The 15613-nt window shown below is 40.6% G+C and overlaps 1 protein-coding gene across 14 annotated transcripts in view; it reads left to right on the top strand.

The window, feature by feature from the left end:
• Positions 1-15613, top strand: part of PKP4 (plakophilin 4) — a 93383-nt gene that overhangs the window by 15683 nt on the left and 62087 nt on the right. For all 14 annotated transcript variants that reach the window (XM_083578624.1, XM_083578622.1, XM_083578632.1 and 11 more), the window contains exon 2: positions 8887-9017. In XM_083578624.1, the coding sequence (XP_083434750.1) occupies positions 8892-9017 (126 nt within the window). In that variant the 5' untranslated portion in view covers positions 8887-8891. The remainder of the gene's footprint in view (positions 1-8886; positions 9018-15613) is intronic.

Here is a 15613-nt window from a genome sequence, read left to right as displayed (position 1 = left end):
CAGAATTTGTGTCATATATTGCATATTATTTTGCTCAGGCAGGTAGTAGTGATAAGACTACAACTGATCACGATGAAAATGATAATTTTTTTCTCCTTATTACTCCCAACAATAAGGTAGTGTGTCATGTACATTATTTCAGTATGTTGTTTTTTTTAAGTGCTCCATTTTTCACAATTGTCTACCTGTCTTCCTTCTCTGACTCTTTATTATGTTTGTGAGTCTGGTCACATGCCCCAAGTTCTCATAAGCCATTCACTCAATGGAGAAAGTATTATTATTAATTCAATTCATTACCTGCTAGTTTACTTTTGCTGAAAACTGCATAGTGAAACCGCCAGATACACCTCTGTGGGGAGGATGTCCCCACTGAAAACTCTGAATGGAGTGGAATACCCAAGAGGTCTCCCTCTGCTGATCTTGGTACCCACGTTGAAGATCTGTAGGGAAGGAGGCAGTCTTTTGGGTATTTGGGGCTTAAGTTGTTTAGGGTGTTGAACACTAACACGAGCACCTTGAATTGGGCCCAGAAACAAACCGGCAAGCACTGCAGCTGTTCTAACACAAGGGTTATATAAGATCTAAAGGGATCTCCAGCCAGTAATCTGGTCGCTGCATTTTAGACAGTTGAAGTTTCTGAGTCCTCTTCAAGGGCAGCTCCACATAAAGCACATACAATAATACAATCTGGAGGTTTGGATCAGCATGGAGTGCATTGGTTCTGTCCAAAGGGGGCCTTCAATGACGAACCAGCCAGAACTGCGAAAAGGTACTTGGAGCCACCTGGGCCTCTATTGACAGTATTGAATCCAGGCTGATGACCTGCTGTTTCGAGGGGAGTACGGTCTCAACCAGAACAGGCTTTCTTCCCACCTCCTCAACATGGGAACTCGGGACACACAACATAATTAATAGCTTTCCCATCAGAAGCTTATGACCATATAGGCTGCAGTCAGTAAATGAATAATAATTTCAAATTCTCAAACAAAACTGTGTTTGACATAACATAATTAAAAACTGGGTCATGGTGGTATCATATAATCCTACTGAGGACAGCTAGAGTCATAGGCTATAGAGCAATTGAAAAATGCATGTGCATAAAGCCCGCAGATTTTTAATTGGTTTGCTAGCCAGCTTTTGTTTGTGGCTGACCCTTCTACCAAGTCCTATAGCATGTGCAGAGAACTTTGGGGAAGGGGGTGATTTGTGCTACCACTGTGCTAGCCTTACACCTAGAAAAGTGTGGTGGGGCAACCACTCCTTTTTTTTGCCTTTGCGCTAGACTTTTTGAAGAGGGTGCTAGTAGTGCCTGCCGGTGCCTAGCTAAAAAACTAAGTGGAAAGGGATAGTTTTACACACAAAAACACACTCTCACTGTGTTCTGCACATTTCCTGGAGGAAGTATATTTTCCTCTCCCTGAACATGCCTTCCCTAAACTTATTTGCAATTCACATAAAGCAAGTGGAACATAACGTATTTTTTGCACCATAACACTCACTTTTTTCCTCCTAGAAAGTAAGGGGAAATGTCTGTGTGTGTTATGGAGGGAATGCCTACGGGTGGCATGCCTACGGATTTTCCTCCTCTAAAAACTACATGCGTGTTATGGTCGGGTGCGTGTTATAGAGCAAAAAATACGGTATGTTCCAGGAAATACAGTTCTTCTTATAAGAACAAGAGATCTAATATTTTAAACAATACTTTAATATTATAAAGGGGTGGGGAAAGCTGTAGCTTTTAAAAAAGTACATTACAGCTCAAAGGGAAAGACGTGAAAGGAAGGGAGATAGTAACTTCTATAATTTATGAACAGTCTTTTGTGCCTACACTGATAAAATTGCTACCACCTACACAAGAAGACAGGAAATCGCTGATCATATGAAAGCAGCTGTATAGTCTAGTCTTATTGTGACTAAGGCAGTAGAAATGCCCAACCTACATTCTCTTATTACATGAAAGTACAGGAATAGTTTCATCATGCTATCTTCAAGACTCTCTCCTCTTTCTGATTTCTAATGGGAATATTACCATAGAACTTGCTGTCCAGCTTTCTTTCCTTTTTCTCTTCCCTCCCTTCCTTTCTCAAACCTTAAGTACCCATTGCTGGAAGCTTGGGGGCATAGGAAGGCATGAATAAATTTTCATGTTATTTCCCCAAGTTTCTCAGAGTGTACATCACAGTGAAAACCAAGTTGGCCTAATTTCAAGATGGAGGCGGTGGCGTAGGAAGAGGCAGCATTGGACAGAAGTGACAGGGTTTGAAAGGGAAGCTGAAGAGTTCGGTAATCAATTGAAGCTGTATATATGTGGTGAGAAAGCATGTGGATTTTGGATTAGCAGGACAGGGATGCTCAGTTAGGCTTCTATATGAGATAAAGCAATTCAAGAAAGACAGAGGGCCTTCTTGGTAGTGGCGCCCAGCCTGTGGAGTGCCTTCCCATCACATGTCAAGAAGATAAATAGCTATACAACTTTTAGAAGACATCTGAAGGCAGCCCTGTATAGGGATGTTTTAGATGTTTGATGTTTTATTATGCTTTTATATTTGTTGGAAGCCACCCAGAGTGGGTAGGGTATTATTATTATTATTATTATTATTATTATTGGAAATATGACTTCATAAAAAGAAACATTGTACTTTATAGCACAGTATTTGATCCTACAAAGCAGAATCCTGATTTCTTCATCGTAACATCATTACTTTCACCGCTTATGTAAAATGGGTCATCAGCACCTATTCTTTTTTTCAGTTGTTCATCTAGGAGAGGAGTCAGCGGACTTTTTCAGCAGGGGGCCGGTCCACTGTCCCTCAGACCTTGTGGGGGGCTGGACTATATTTTTTGGGGGGGGAATGAACGAATTCCTACGCCCCACAAATAACCAGAGATGCGTTTTAAATAAAAGGACACATTGTACTCATGTAAAAACACGCTGACTCCCAGACCATCCACGGGCTGAATTTAGAAGGCCTTTGGGCCAGATCCAGCCCCCGGGCCTTAGTTTGCCTACCCATGATCTAGGACTCTGGTGTCCAAACATTTTTCAAAGAGGGTCAGATTTGATGAAGTGAAGGGCCGTGAGGGCTGACCAAAGTTTTTAACCTTTTTTTAGGATTGAGATTTTTTTAGAATTTTATCCCAGGAAACTGCCACAGGAGCCGGATTTAAGTTGCTATGTGTCTTTTTCCTAGCATGTTCCTGTGGTTCCTGCGTGTGCCTTAGGAGGAGCAGAGATGTTCTTTCTCAGCTTTAGTTAATGTAGTTACTCAGTATGCTAATAATTGCTTAAGGTATGCTCTTTTAAAAGTGTGTTTTAAACCCTTCTTGCGTACTTGTTCTCCTACCCTGTCATGTGCTTTCTTGCCACTCGTTTACTCTTCAGACCAAAATCCATAAGCCATCAGGCTGTATTATACAGTGGAACAGCGACATTTACTTAGAGCCACAGATGAATGGATGTTTGTCACTGCATAATTTTATCTGTTACTTAGCTTCTATTTAGAGCATGCAGTAGTAAGCGGTAAATCGCATCCACCTGAGCATGAGTCAAAAATATTATATGTGCATTCCAGCTGCAAAAGGCTGTTCCTTCAGTTTAGTATTTGGGCAGAGCTTGTTATCTAAAATCACTTCCTTTAAAAAAAAATTCTCATTTTTAATATGAATCATGAACATCCTGATCCAGAGCTTTTGCACTTGTGTACGGTAATTTATGGTTTGTAGCGATGCACTATTTTTGTTTTTTAAAACAACATTGCAATAGATACATTTATTTTTTTCATAATTTATTGGCACTATAAATCACTTCAGCAATGAATTAGAGAAAGTACAATAATCAGAACAAGCAGGCTATAATTATCACATGTCAACTCAACTACCAATGTTATATGGAACAAATGAAGGTGAAATTTTCTTACTAAAACAAGCCTCAGTAAGCCTTAGGGCATGCAGGGCCTTACATCACCCCTTGCCAGAAAGTGCTCTTTTTCTTCTTCTCTAACTATTCATGCATTGCAGAATGTGAATGTGATAAGCTGAAAGTCACCTTTTCGATTAGTCCATTGGGGCACTTGTAAAAAATTAGTAATGCTACAGGGACGGAAAGACATTTCATGTAGGCTGTACATTTTGGCCTACATCTTAACTTGAAGACATGCTCTCTAGAGCTTGCCAATAGAGAGAAACTTACGTAATAGTAATTCAGCCACTTTGTTATATTTTGTACAAGGGAGTATAATTACCTTAATGCACTTCATGTATGTTGCTGTTTAAAATAAAAATGGTTCTGTTTAAAACAGTGATCTTCTGTGAACAGTTTTAAGCTCTGATAGAATATTATTATTATTTATTGAATTTATAACAGAATGACAGAAATGTAGAGTTGGAAGGGACCACAGGGGTCATTTGGTCCAACCCCCAGTGATGCAGGAGCCTTTTGCCCAGGGGTCAGCAAACTTTTTCAACGGGGCGGGTGGTCCACTGTCCCTTAGACCTTGTGAGCGGCCGGACTATTTTTTGAAGAGAAAAAAAATGAACGAATTCCTATGCCCCACAAATAACCCAGAGATGCATTTTAAATAAAAGGACACATTCTACTAATGTAAAAACACGCTGATTCCCGGACCGTCCGTGGGTCGGATTTAGGAGGCGATTGGGCTGGATCCAGCCCCCAGGCCTTAGTTTGCCCACACATGCTTTTGCCCTTCGTGGGACATGAACCCACAACCCTGAGGTTAACAGTCTCATGCTTTGCTGACTGATGCTTTAAACAAAACACAGCTCACAACATCTAGCACATTTTCCAGCTGCTAGCTTTACGCTGCAGTCTTATTCACACTTGTTAGGGAGTAAGCCTCATTGAACTGCTTCCCAGAACTCCTCCACGCAACCACTTGGCTCACTGGCCATGCTTAAAGTGCAAGTGAGAACACTTTAAAATCGCAGAAGCAGCAAGACAAATTAAGATTTTGAGATAAATATCTTAGAGGGGGGGGGGGATTTGAAAAAGCAATCACCTTTATGACATCAATGGAATCTCTTTAAACATCTGCCATCTGATCTGCATGACAGAAGTAGATCCCTTCCAAATTCAGAGGAAGGTTTGCATGTGGAGTAGGTTCTCCAACAGCAGAAGACAGGACTGAAATGCAGTCCAGATAAACTATTTGCATTTCCTCATTGAGGATATGAATGGATGAACACAAAAATTAAAAACTGAAAAGTAAAGCACATGCTTCCCTTAGTCAAGGCTATTGAGTCACAGATTTGTATTCTGCTGCAACATTTAGTGCTCATGTGGCCTATGAAAGTAGAAATCAATTGCAGTTATTCTGCGTAGGGGGATTAGTCTCCCGTACCCTACTTCTGTATAAGGCATTATGAGGCCCTTTCCTTTCTGAATATCCATTTTTTAATGACTTAAAGTGCATAGACAAAGGATAGCATTTCAAATTAAGCAGTAAGCCGAATTAAGACAGTTTTCAAATGGGTATCTGAAAATGTGAGTCCAAAGCAATGCTTTCTAAAGAATCTATAACGACTGGGATGATATCATGGTCATCTTGTTGTGTCTCAGCTTGTTGTAGCTGTCTGGTGAAAGATTGTTACCAAGATGCTTGTGACGAAGAAGGTTGTTCATGTCTTGCCTGAAAGTCTTGATCAACATCAAATCAAGTTAGTACTTGCTGTGGTTGGGACAATAATAACACCACCACCTTGTTTGGAAAGAAGGTCTCAGCAAAGGTTCTTCTTTCCAGGTTTATTTTTTCAGGGACATAGCTAGCTTCCTCTCATTAGTACTGTGCCTGTGGAAGTACTAGACTAGAGGAGACTACTAGAAGCAGTAGCTTTCCCAGATACTGCTGTGCAGGCCAAAGAGCTGTTGAGATGCTGTTCCTTATTGTTAAATCTGGTTGTTGTTATTGTTTAGTTGTTTAGTCATGTCCGACTCTTCGTGACCCCATGGACCAGAGCACGCCAGGCACTTCTGTTTTCCACTGCCTCCCGCAGTTTGGTCAAATCTGGTTAGTGCTCTCAAATAATTAATCTATAGACAAAGGAAGTGGTCTTCTGACTTGGGTTTGGGAGCTTTGCACCACCAGGTGGGTATTGTATAGGTCCACCTGCTTGAAGAGGCAGCAAATGGCATCCTTTCCCCAGATTTGGGCTTCTAGAGGGCAGCCCCATTTTCTGCCTTGCTTGAACATAATTTTCAACGGCTCCTCTGGCTCAGCAAAATTAAAGTAGGGATAAAACAGCACACTGCATTCAAAGTAGTAGAGTAGAGGGCACTTAGCATGTTTTTTTGTGTGTGGCTAACCACTTAAATAAAATATAGCACTATCTCCTCTCACTGGTTTCATTTAGACATAAAAATAATGCATTAAAACCACTCTGGGATTAGCACATCTGTTGGATCTCCAGATTTTCAGAATGGCTGGGAGGTGTCAGCTCAAGGATGCATAAAGTTATTCCGGTTATGGAAGGGAACACTTTTTCATGGAAATGCATGTTTTTGGCTAGTCCTGTGATTTTAATTTTGGTATTCCAAGTGTGGAAAATCTGTGTTGTGTCCCAAACAGGGAATGATGATTTCAAAAGCACTGAATCAGTTTTCTGCAAAGGGTCTGAACAGCAAAGCGCCAAAGCTTCTGACAAGCTTAGCATCAAAAGATTCACACATGTAGTCCTTAAAATGGCAAGTAAAATTTATTGTTGAGAAGTGCAGAATTTAGTTTGCCCTTCCTGCATTTGGTTCTTAAAGTTAGCTGCTGCTATTCAAGGCATTCTTAGAATACTTTGGTTCCTGAAAATATCCATTCAGTGCTTTATACTCGTCAAAAGGCAAACAAAATTTACGGATCATTAAGAACTACATTTAAACTAATAGGTTTATATAGGAGAAATGATTCAAACATACATTGTGTGCCTTATGCTGGTCGTGTCACTACTTTGCGCAAGCTGCGTGACCTTACTGGGGAAAGTATGAAGAAAGGTAGCAAAGGTTAATTGACTTGTTGAATGCCTTCCATAAAAAGGTATACTAAACAGATGAAGATTGGGAGCTTGGAAAATACATAGCTTGGGGCATATGATAAAAGATGGTATTTAGAAGTAATCCAGATGTTCTTACAGGCTTACAAGTCACCACTCGCCTGGTAGTCTGTGGAAATAAACTCTTATGGGCACTGAAGGGGTTTTTGGGGTGTTTTATTTTTTGTAAATAGTGTGTTGTGATTTTTTTTTGTACTATAGACATGTAAAAGAGGTGCATATGGTTTAGATGTATGGATTACAGTGGTACCTCGGGTTACATACGCTTCAGGTTACAGACTCTGCTAACCCAGAAATAGTGCTTCAGGTTAAGAACTTCGCTTCAGGATGAGAACAGAAATTGTGGTCCAGCAGCGCGGCAGCAGCAGGAGGCCCCATTAGTTAAAGTGGTGCTTCCGGTTAAGAACAGTTTCAGGTTAAGTACGGACCTCCGGAACGAATGAAGTACTTAACCTGAGGTACCACTGTATAGGAAATAGAATACTACAAGTGGGACTTGTAACAAAACATATCTGCATATCTGTATGCAAAACATATCTGCTAGTAATCACATGGTGATCAAATGTGCAAAATGTGAAAAGTGGTTCTTATTTGGAAGGAAGGTATACGTTCCCCCTTTCTGCTTCCTTTCTTCGCCAAACCTTTATCAGGCATTACAAATATAGACCATCATCAAACATCCATATATAAAAATTTAAATATATACAAATAAACAACCTTTTAAGAATATGTAATAACGAGGATTTTCATTGGAATTTCTTCCTGCAAAATAGTGCCATTCTTAAGAGATACTATTGATAACAGCTCAGCCACCCTTGCAGATACTTCCGGGTTAATGTCAGACAAGTAGAATGGCACAATGAAAATATCAGATTCTATTTCTATCTGAGTTTCATTTTATATATATAAAAAAAACTTGTAAAAAAAAACTTTTTCCAAAAGTAAAGCAAGAAGGAATCTTCTTACAGCCATCCCTCATCTCCTGTTTACTTCCCTTTTTTGTGTGGTTCCCCCTGCTCTATGATTTTTACTCATGGTAATCCCCAAACACATTACCAGCTGGCAGTCAACATGTACAAAGACTGCCTGGATATGTCCATACAAAACAGATACTCCTGGTGTAATTAAAAAATGTCACAAGTAGTTGATATAGATGCAGCGGGTTAGCAGAACGGATTCGTAGTCTCAGGTAAGTACTGTACTATCAGCCACTCTAAAATTAGAGGGCAGAGAAAGATCTGACATAGCTGAGATACAGATTTTAATGGGGAAATCATTTTACCGATTATCGCCATGTTATTGATTATTTGGCCAATTGAGTTACAGTCAAAAAAAGCTGCATTTTCTAAAATGTTTTGTTATGTATGTAACTTTCCTGTTTGTCTTTAAAGAAGAGGCATGCTTAAGGGTAGAACATTATTTTCAAGACCACATCTTCCCTGTAAGCTGCTCTCCCTAGTTCTTTGATACTACTTTAGGGGAGAAGTATCTCCCAGAAATTTTAGGTACAGTGGTACCTCGGGTTACATATGCTTCAGGTTACATATGCTTCAGGTTACAGACTACACTAACCCAGAAATATTACCTCGGGTTAAGAACTTTGCTTCAGGATGAGAACAGAAATCATGCAGCGGCGGCGCAGCAGCAGCAGGAGGCCCCATTAGCTAAAGTGGTGCTTCAGGTTAAGAACAGTTTCATGTTAAGAACGGACCTCCAGAACGAATTAAGTTCTTAACCCAAGGTACCACTGTATATGTCATGCTTTAGTGTAGAAGCGGCAATGAGTGAATTGAACAGATAACCATCAAATGTCAAACTGATTTTCCCCCCCAGACAATATGCCAGCTCCTGAGCAGACCTCCTTGGAAGAAGGACTGCAACAGACCACCCAGGAACCTTCTACAAGTCCGGGCATGGAGACAGAGGCTACTGCCACCACTATTCTAGCTTCTGTAAAAGAACAGGTATTGTTTTTTGTTTTTTTTAAAGAAATCTGTATATATATCTGAAGCTTCGTATATGGGTAGATTTGAGTTTCCCAAGCCCAGATATTAAATATTAAGCACACTGGGCTGTCTTGTTGCCACTTCGAGATATAATGGTTGCTTTTTTCCCTCAGGCTGAGCAAGATTTCGCTTTGTCCTATTGCAGGGTCGATTTGATTTAAATCACTAGTCAGCAAGACTTGATTTAAATCATATTTTTTTTACAGAAAGACTCATTCTTGCTGGTATAATCTTAATATTTACAACCAGAGGAAAGTTTTGTTTTTGGAATAATAAATTTTCAGAGTAGTTTTTACAGTTATATAAGAAATTACTGATTTATACTATCAGAAATAGATAATTATGAAATTATGGTGAGGTTTAATAAGTTAACTGTTTATATTTGGACAACTTTTCTGCTGTACTTTATTGGAAGGAGAAAAATAATCATTTCCTTAATAACAATTTTAAACAATTTATTTAACTAAAACAATAACATATGTTATAATAACATATGTATCCATGTTTGTTTGGTTAAACAGTTTTTTTTTTAAAAAAAACACCAAAAACTTAGACTGAGTTTTAGCACACATGAAAAACTTAAAACAAATCCTTATTTCCTGATGAATAGCCTTTGGACTATAATGTAAATTAAATAGAAAACTATATTTAGAAAGATTTTTCCTCCGAAAGCATTTTATTTTAAAAATCCGATTTAAATTTTAAAAAAAATCTGAATTTTAAAAATCCATATTTTTTATTTTTTTAAATCATTGATTTTTATCCACCCTGTCCCATTATAATAAATTCCACTGGAAAATATTTTGTACTGTAGTAGTAGCAGCAGACTGTGCTGGGCATTGACATAGGAGATTCAGGTTGAGACTCCCAATAAAGCTTTTAAGTTTGCTTGATGACCTTGGATGAGACTCTCAGGCCAACTGAAGTGTTGTCATGAAAGATAATTGGAATGTACTTTGCATAATGCAAATTCCTATACAAATGATTTCATAAGATGCTTGAGTGGTACTTGGCAATGCATAGTCAAAAAAAGAAAAAAGGGGGGGCAAGGATAGTGGAGTCCAGGGACAATAAAATCTAGTATTGCTGTTATAATATGAACTAACTCAAGGTTCCGCTCCATTCTTCTGAATGAAACGTCTCTTTCTGAGAATGAACGACTCCACATTGAACCAGCTCAAACATAGTCAGTGTAGTATAGTGGTTATTGTTGGGCTAGTACATAGGTTGGGCTGAAAGGCCTATCTGACAGGGCTGCTGTGAAGATATGATGAAGCAGGAGACCCATGATATGCTACCTTGGAGGAAAAGCAGGATATGAACGTGGTATAGAAATGAAATAATGGACCAGGCATAGGCAAACTCGGCCCTCCAGATGTTTTGGAACTACAACTCCCATCATCCCTAGCTAACAGGACCAGTAGTCAGGGATGATGGGAGTTGTAGTCCTAAAACATCTGGAGGGCCGAGTTTGCCTATGCCTGTAATAGATATCCCTAAGGACCAAGTCAGGATATGAACCTGCAGACTTATTTACATATAAGAGAAAGGACTCAAAGTCTCATTTCTGCTCTGAAAAGTAAACTTTTCAACCTTTTAGGTACATCTGCAAAGCTTTGTTCAGTACAATTTGGTTGTGGGAGCCTCATTTCTTTAAAGGATATTAAAGCTTTTTGAGCTAGAAGTCATCGCTCAAGTGATGTGATTTGCTATCAGAACAAGAGTATTGTTGCCATCTAGTTTCTCAGTCTTTGGCACAGAACAGGCATGAAGCACCTTCAGCCCAGGGGCTGGATGTGGCCTTCCAGGCCTTTGTATCAGGTCCTCAGGACTCTGTCCAGGCTCTGCCCCTCCCCAAGCCACACCTCTTTCCAGTCCTGCTCCACACTCCCCCTGAGAATGCTTTTATGTGCCTGGACTGTTTCCTTGAACTGTGATCATGCCTCTTGCTTGCATGGCTGGAGTGATGAATGGGGTGCTACTCTATGTAGAAAAAGCTGGTTTCTGCATGACTGGACTGTAGTCTACTGAGCAGTTGTATTACCGTATTTTTCGCTCTATAGGGCGCACCTGACCATAGGACGCACCTTGTTTTAGAGGGGGAGAACAAGAAAAAAAAATTCTCCCCCTCTCTTCTCAGCGCCCCTTCAGCGAAGCGGCAGGAGAAACTGAGCCCCTTCCATTTCTCCTCCCGCTTGGCTGAAGAGGTGCTGCGCAGCTCTCCCTCTCTGCTGAAGCCAGGAGAGTCTGGCTCTCCTGGCTTCAGCGAAAGGAACCCGAAGCCTGCGGAGCACAGCGGGAACTCACTCTGTGCTCCGAAGGCTTCAGGGTGCGCACTGACCCCTCTCGCTCTCCAGGCTTCAGCAAAAGCAACGCGAAGCCTCCAGAGCGTGGAGGGAGCGCTCCCTCTGAGCTTTGGAGGCTTCGCGTTGCTATCACTGAAGCCAAAGAGCCTGCATTTGCTCCATAGGACGCACACACATTTCCCCTTAACTTTTGGAGGGGAAAAAGTGTGTCCTATAGAGCAAAAAATACGGTACATTCCTCTGGCCCTGCCTACAATGCTGTATGCTGCCCCCCAAAGGTTGCTGAGCCGGGAATGTGGCCATTTGGCTGAAGAAGGTTCTCCACCCTATGACAGAGCTCTCTCTCTCTCTGTGTTTTCATGTGCTCCTCCTCCCAAAATTAAATATCGTTCAGCATTGCTGCAGTTAATATACCAGAAATTATCTAGTTATATCAAAGCTGCAGTGAGTTTTAACGATGTCATGTAGAACTTGGCTTCATGTAGAACTTGGCTACAGATCCTTACAGGAATGAGTTTGCGTTAGACTAGAGTTTCAGTGCAAAGCATGTTGAAATTCCCATGAGGTGCTAGAAACCACAAGCAGAGATTTAGAAATACTTTATAAAATCAAAAAGAAAACTACAGGATGTTTAGAATAGTTGGACAGGATTGATTTGGAGAAGTCAGAAGGATTCCGTGCCTACTTTGTGTCCTGCCCTTACAACAGAGGAAAGCTGCCAGGGCTTTTGGAAATATTGATGGGGATGGTAAAGCATGTCAGGATGACGCTGGAGCACAATGTGAGGTGGTGTCAGCAGGACTTGACAATCATGCAAGGATCCTGAAGTTTAGAATATCTTCCTCTTACACATGAAAACTTGAGTGAAAAAGCCTTATTTCCTTATCATTCTGAAACAAATCGGCTAGTTAGGCTTCCCTGTCTAAGAAGGTAGTGACACACATAATAGAACCTCCTAGGTGCTTACAGATTAGTTGACAATTGATTTTCAGTCATCAGTAGTTATGTATTAGGGGTAATCATGAGAGAGCAACATGGTTTTCTTTCATGCTAATGCATTCTGGAAGGCAGGAATGCAGTTAATGTATTTATTATCTGCAAGGCTTTTGACCTAGTTGAATATGACGTGGCCATAAGAACGTTTGAGGAATGTGCAGCAGAAAAAAATTCCATATGATGGACATGCAGTTGATTGTAAAAAGGCATTATGGAAGATTGTGATATTTATTAGTTACTATTATACCAAACTCTTCCTCTAAAGAGCTTTGAAGTGGCTTAAATATATGACTCTCAAGATTCCTAATCTGCAGTAAAACTTTACAACATCTGGTGGTTGTAAGGGTGAAAAGTTCAGTAATCATCTTAGTATCTTGAATGGTCTACATGCTACACCAACTATTCTTATTTGTGTTATAATGGCATGGCTGAACATGCCTCTTATGACACTGATTAATGCAGGAATGGTGATCAGCACTACCTTTTCTTACCTGTGTCCCACAATAATGATTTAGATTCATTTCGTGTCTTCCCCTTCCCTTGGTATAATTTCTTTGTATGTCTAGTTATGGCAAGTCTGGTTTTCACTAAATCCTTGCTCTGTAATATTTATTATTTGTATAGAACATAGATGGGCAACTATTTTGCCCTGAAGAACCGAATGGATTGGTGGGTGAATGGTCAGGGCCACATGCTAGAAGCATGACTGGAGGCAGTAGAGCATAGCTTCAGCCTCTTCTCCTCAACTGCTGGATCAGATGAAAGATCGGGGATCAGGGTGGTTGCCTTCCATGCGCATCAGGATGTAAGTTGTGTTGCGTTGCCTTGGTGAGAAAAGCAACCAATGAATTAAATAAATAATGATGATATCAATAATAATAATCAGGCCTAGGACAACAGCAGGTCCCCCTCACCATCCTGACCTGATGGCTCCTAGGTGCTGGCAGTGATGGTTCTCCCAAAGTGCCTCTGACCTTGGCCTCCTCCCGCTGTCTGGCATCACAGCAGCTCCCCGCCATGACTCACTGTTCAGGTAATGCTCTCTTCACTTCCCTCCATCATCATTGCCTCTCCCAGTCTTCAATGTGCAGCCTCCCCCTCTTGTGCAATTCTGGCATCTTGTGAGCGTGCACCCTAGACAGTTGTGACAGCCCCAGCTGCATGCTACCTCTCTACTTACAGAGCCCTTAGTTGCGGGGCAGAGAATCACCGCCTGGTTCTTGGCTTCATTGGTTCCAGGTGCCGACCTGACTTTTGATTGGCTTCAGGTGGTAGTGAGTTATGTTCTTTCAATCCTGAGGAACCCCAGGAGCCGCTGGTGCCCTCCTCGTCCTGCCAGACCTGGCACCCCCTGCCATACCACAACATTCAGTCCCTTATGAAATGGGAGCATACTTTTATACCAGCCAGCAAGCATGTAGCAGTGCTTTCCCCTCTCATGCCCCCTAAGGCCAGCCCTACATTAGAAGACACGAGGTCTTCACCTCCCTGTACTGGGGAAGTGTAACAGATGGAAATTTAGCAGTGGGTTGACACAGGTGTGGTTGGTAAAGAAAGCAGTCTTTCAATGATGGAAAAAATCATCAACTAGGAATATCTGGGACCTGCTGACCTGTGTTGTATTAATTGCCTCTTGGAACAGATTTCACAGTAAAAGCAAGCACCACCACTGCCTGTTGCTGATATCAGAGCGCCATCAGTAAGGAACCTGAAGGTGCAGACTAGATTGGTCTTTTATTCCTAAATGTCACATCCTTGCTGGATATTTTTCCTTGACAATCAAACTATTGATTTTTGACACTCAAATGTACCCCACTTTGGCTATGATCCTAGCTTCACTTATCTGGGAGCAAGTCCCATTGAATCCAATAGGATTGCCTTCAGAGTAGACATAGTTAGGATCGTGCTGTTGGTCATGTTCAGCCTGATCCTATTAATGTTAACTTGGAAGTAAATCACTCCATTCACTCAGTAGGGCTCTTCCCACGTAGGTGTGCAATAATCCACATGTCTATTCAGAAACAAGCCCCACTGAATTCAATATGACTTATTCCCAGGATTGGATTGCAGCCTAAGATGTAAAACAATTGCTTCTTATTAACCTGTTGAGAGGAGCCTATTGGGTTCACCAGGAGCAGTGTAATTGCTTTGAAAAGAGTTTAGGTAATTGAAAGTACTGGTAGATACTGGCTATTATCGAATGCTTCATTTTTTTAAAGATTAGTGTTAAAACCTGTCCTTGGTATAAAGACTATCATCTTGAATAAATGTATTTTAACTGAGTCACTGGGAAGTGGCACTGTTCTCCATTTATAATGCAAGTTTCAAAATAGTAGTCAGCAGTCCCAGATTGTGCACTTGAGGCACATGAGTAAGTAAAAAAGATAAATGGGGACCCTTGTCTCTTCCTTGGAAGGGAAAGAATCAAGGGCATTAAGAAATTGCATGCAGTTTTTGAATATTCAGTCTTCTATTGATATTGCTATGCCAGTGTTGGTAATTAAACACTCTTCCTGTATGGCAGAGAGCCCAGAGCTGAATGTTTTCCAATATAATTATGTACTTTTTATTCAGCTCAAACTGAGGCTTCAGTGTTGTTTGTGCTTGCCTCTTGAACTTCCCTTTACTGCAGTTAATAATTCTTATTTACAGTGGACTTCTATTTGCAAAATAATTAAGGCTGCCACACCTTAACTATTTAAACCAACTTTAAAGGTGTTCATGTCAATATTTTTTTTTAATTCTAAGCACAGTTGTTGTTTTTTGTTTTTTAAATGAGTATGGTGGAGCAGGGAGAATAGAGATGCAAATTGAACCTGAGAATAAAATTCTAAAATAAGACTTGGAATTGCTTCAGGGTAGATATATGAAATCCACCTTTCTCTTGCCACACAATAAGTCTAGCTCTTGTCTTAATCAAAGTGAGCTTATAGGAGAGGGGCTTAAAGCAATATATTTTTCGGTTTGGTTTCTTTGTTTACCTTGAATGTAATAAGGCTGTCAGCCGGCATGCAACAGGATAACTTCAAAATAGTTCCAGGATAAAAGCCAAGTTTAGCCAATGAAAGAAGAAACAAAAGTCCTGTGGCATCATGAAGACTGAGAATGTCATTATGGCATGAATTTTCATGAAGCAGTTGTCTTACTTTATAAGATGCATGAAGACAATGGCGAAGAATATTTATACAACACACCCATGCCCACTACTCGTTCCTAATGGACGTGGATGGCGGTTTAACTATTTTGGCTTTG

The sequence above is a fragment of the Podarcis filfolensis genome, assembly GCF_964270895.1.
Source record: "Podarcis filfolensis genome assembly, chromosome: 1".
Taxonomy (NCBI): Eukaryota; Metazoa; Chordata; class Lepidosauria; order Squamata; family Lacertidae; genus Podarcis; species Podarcis filfolensis.
The sequence above is the reverse complement of the archived record's forward strand: the minus strand, read 5'-3'. Positions and strand labels throughout refer to the sequence as shown.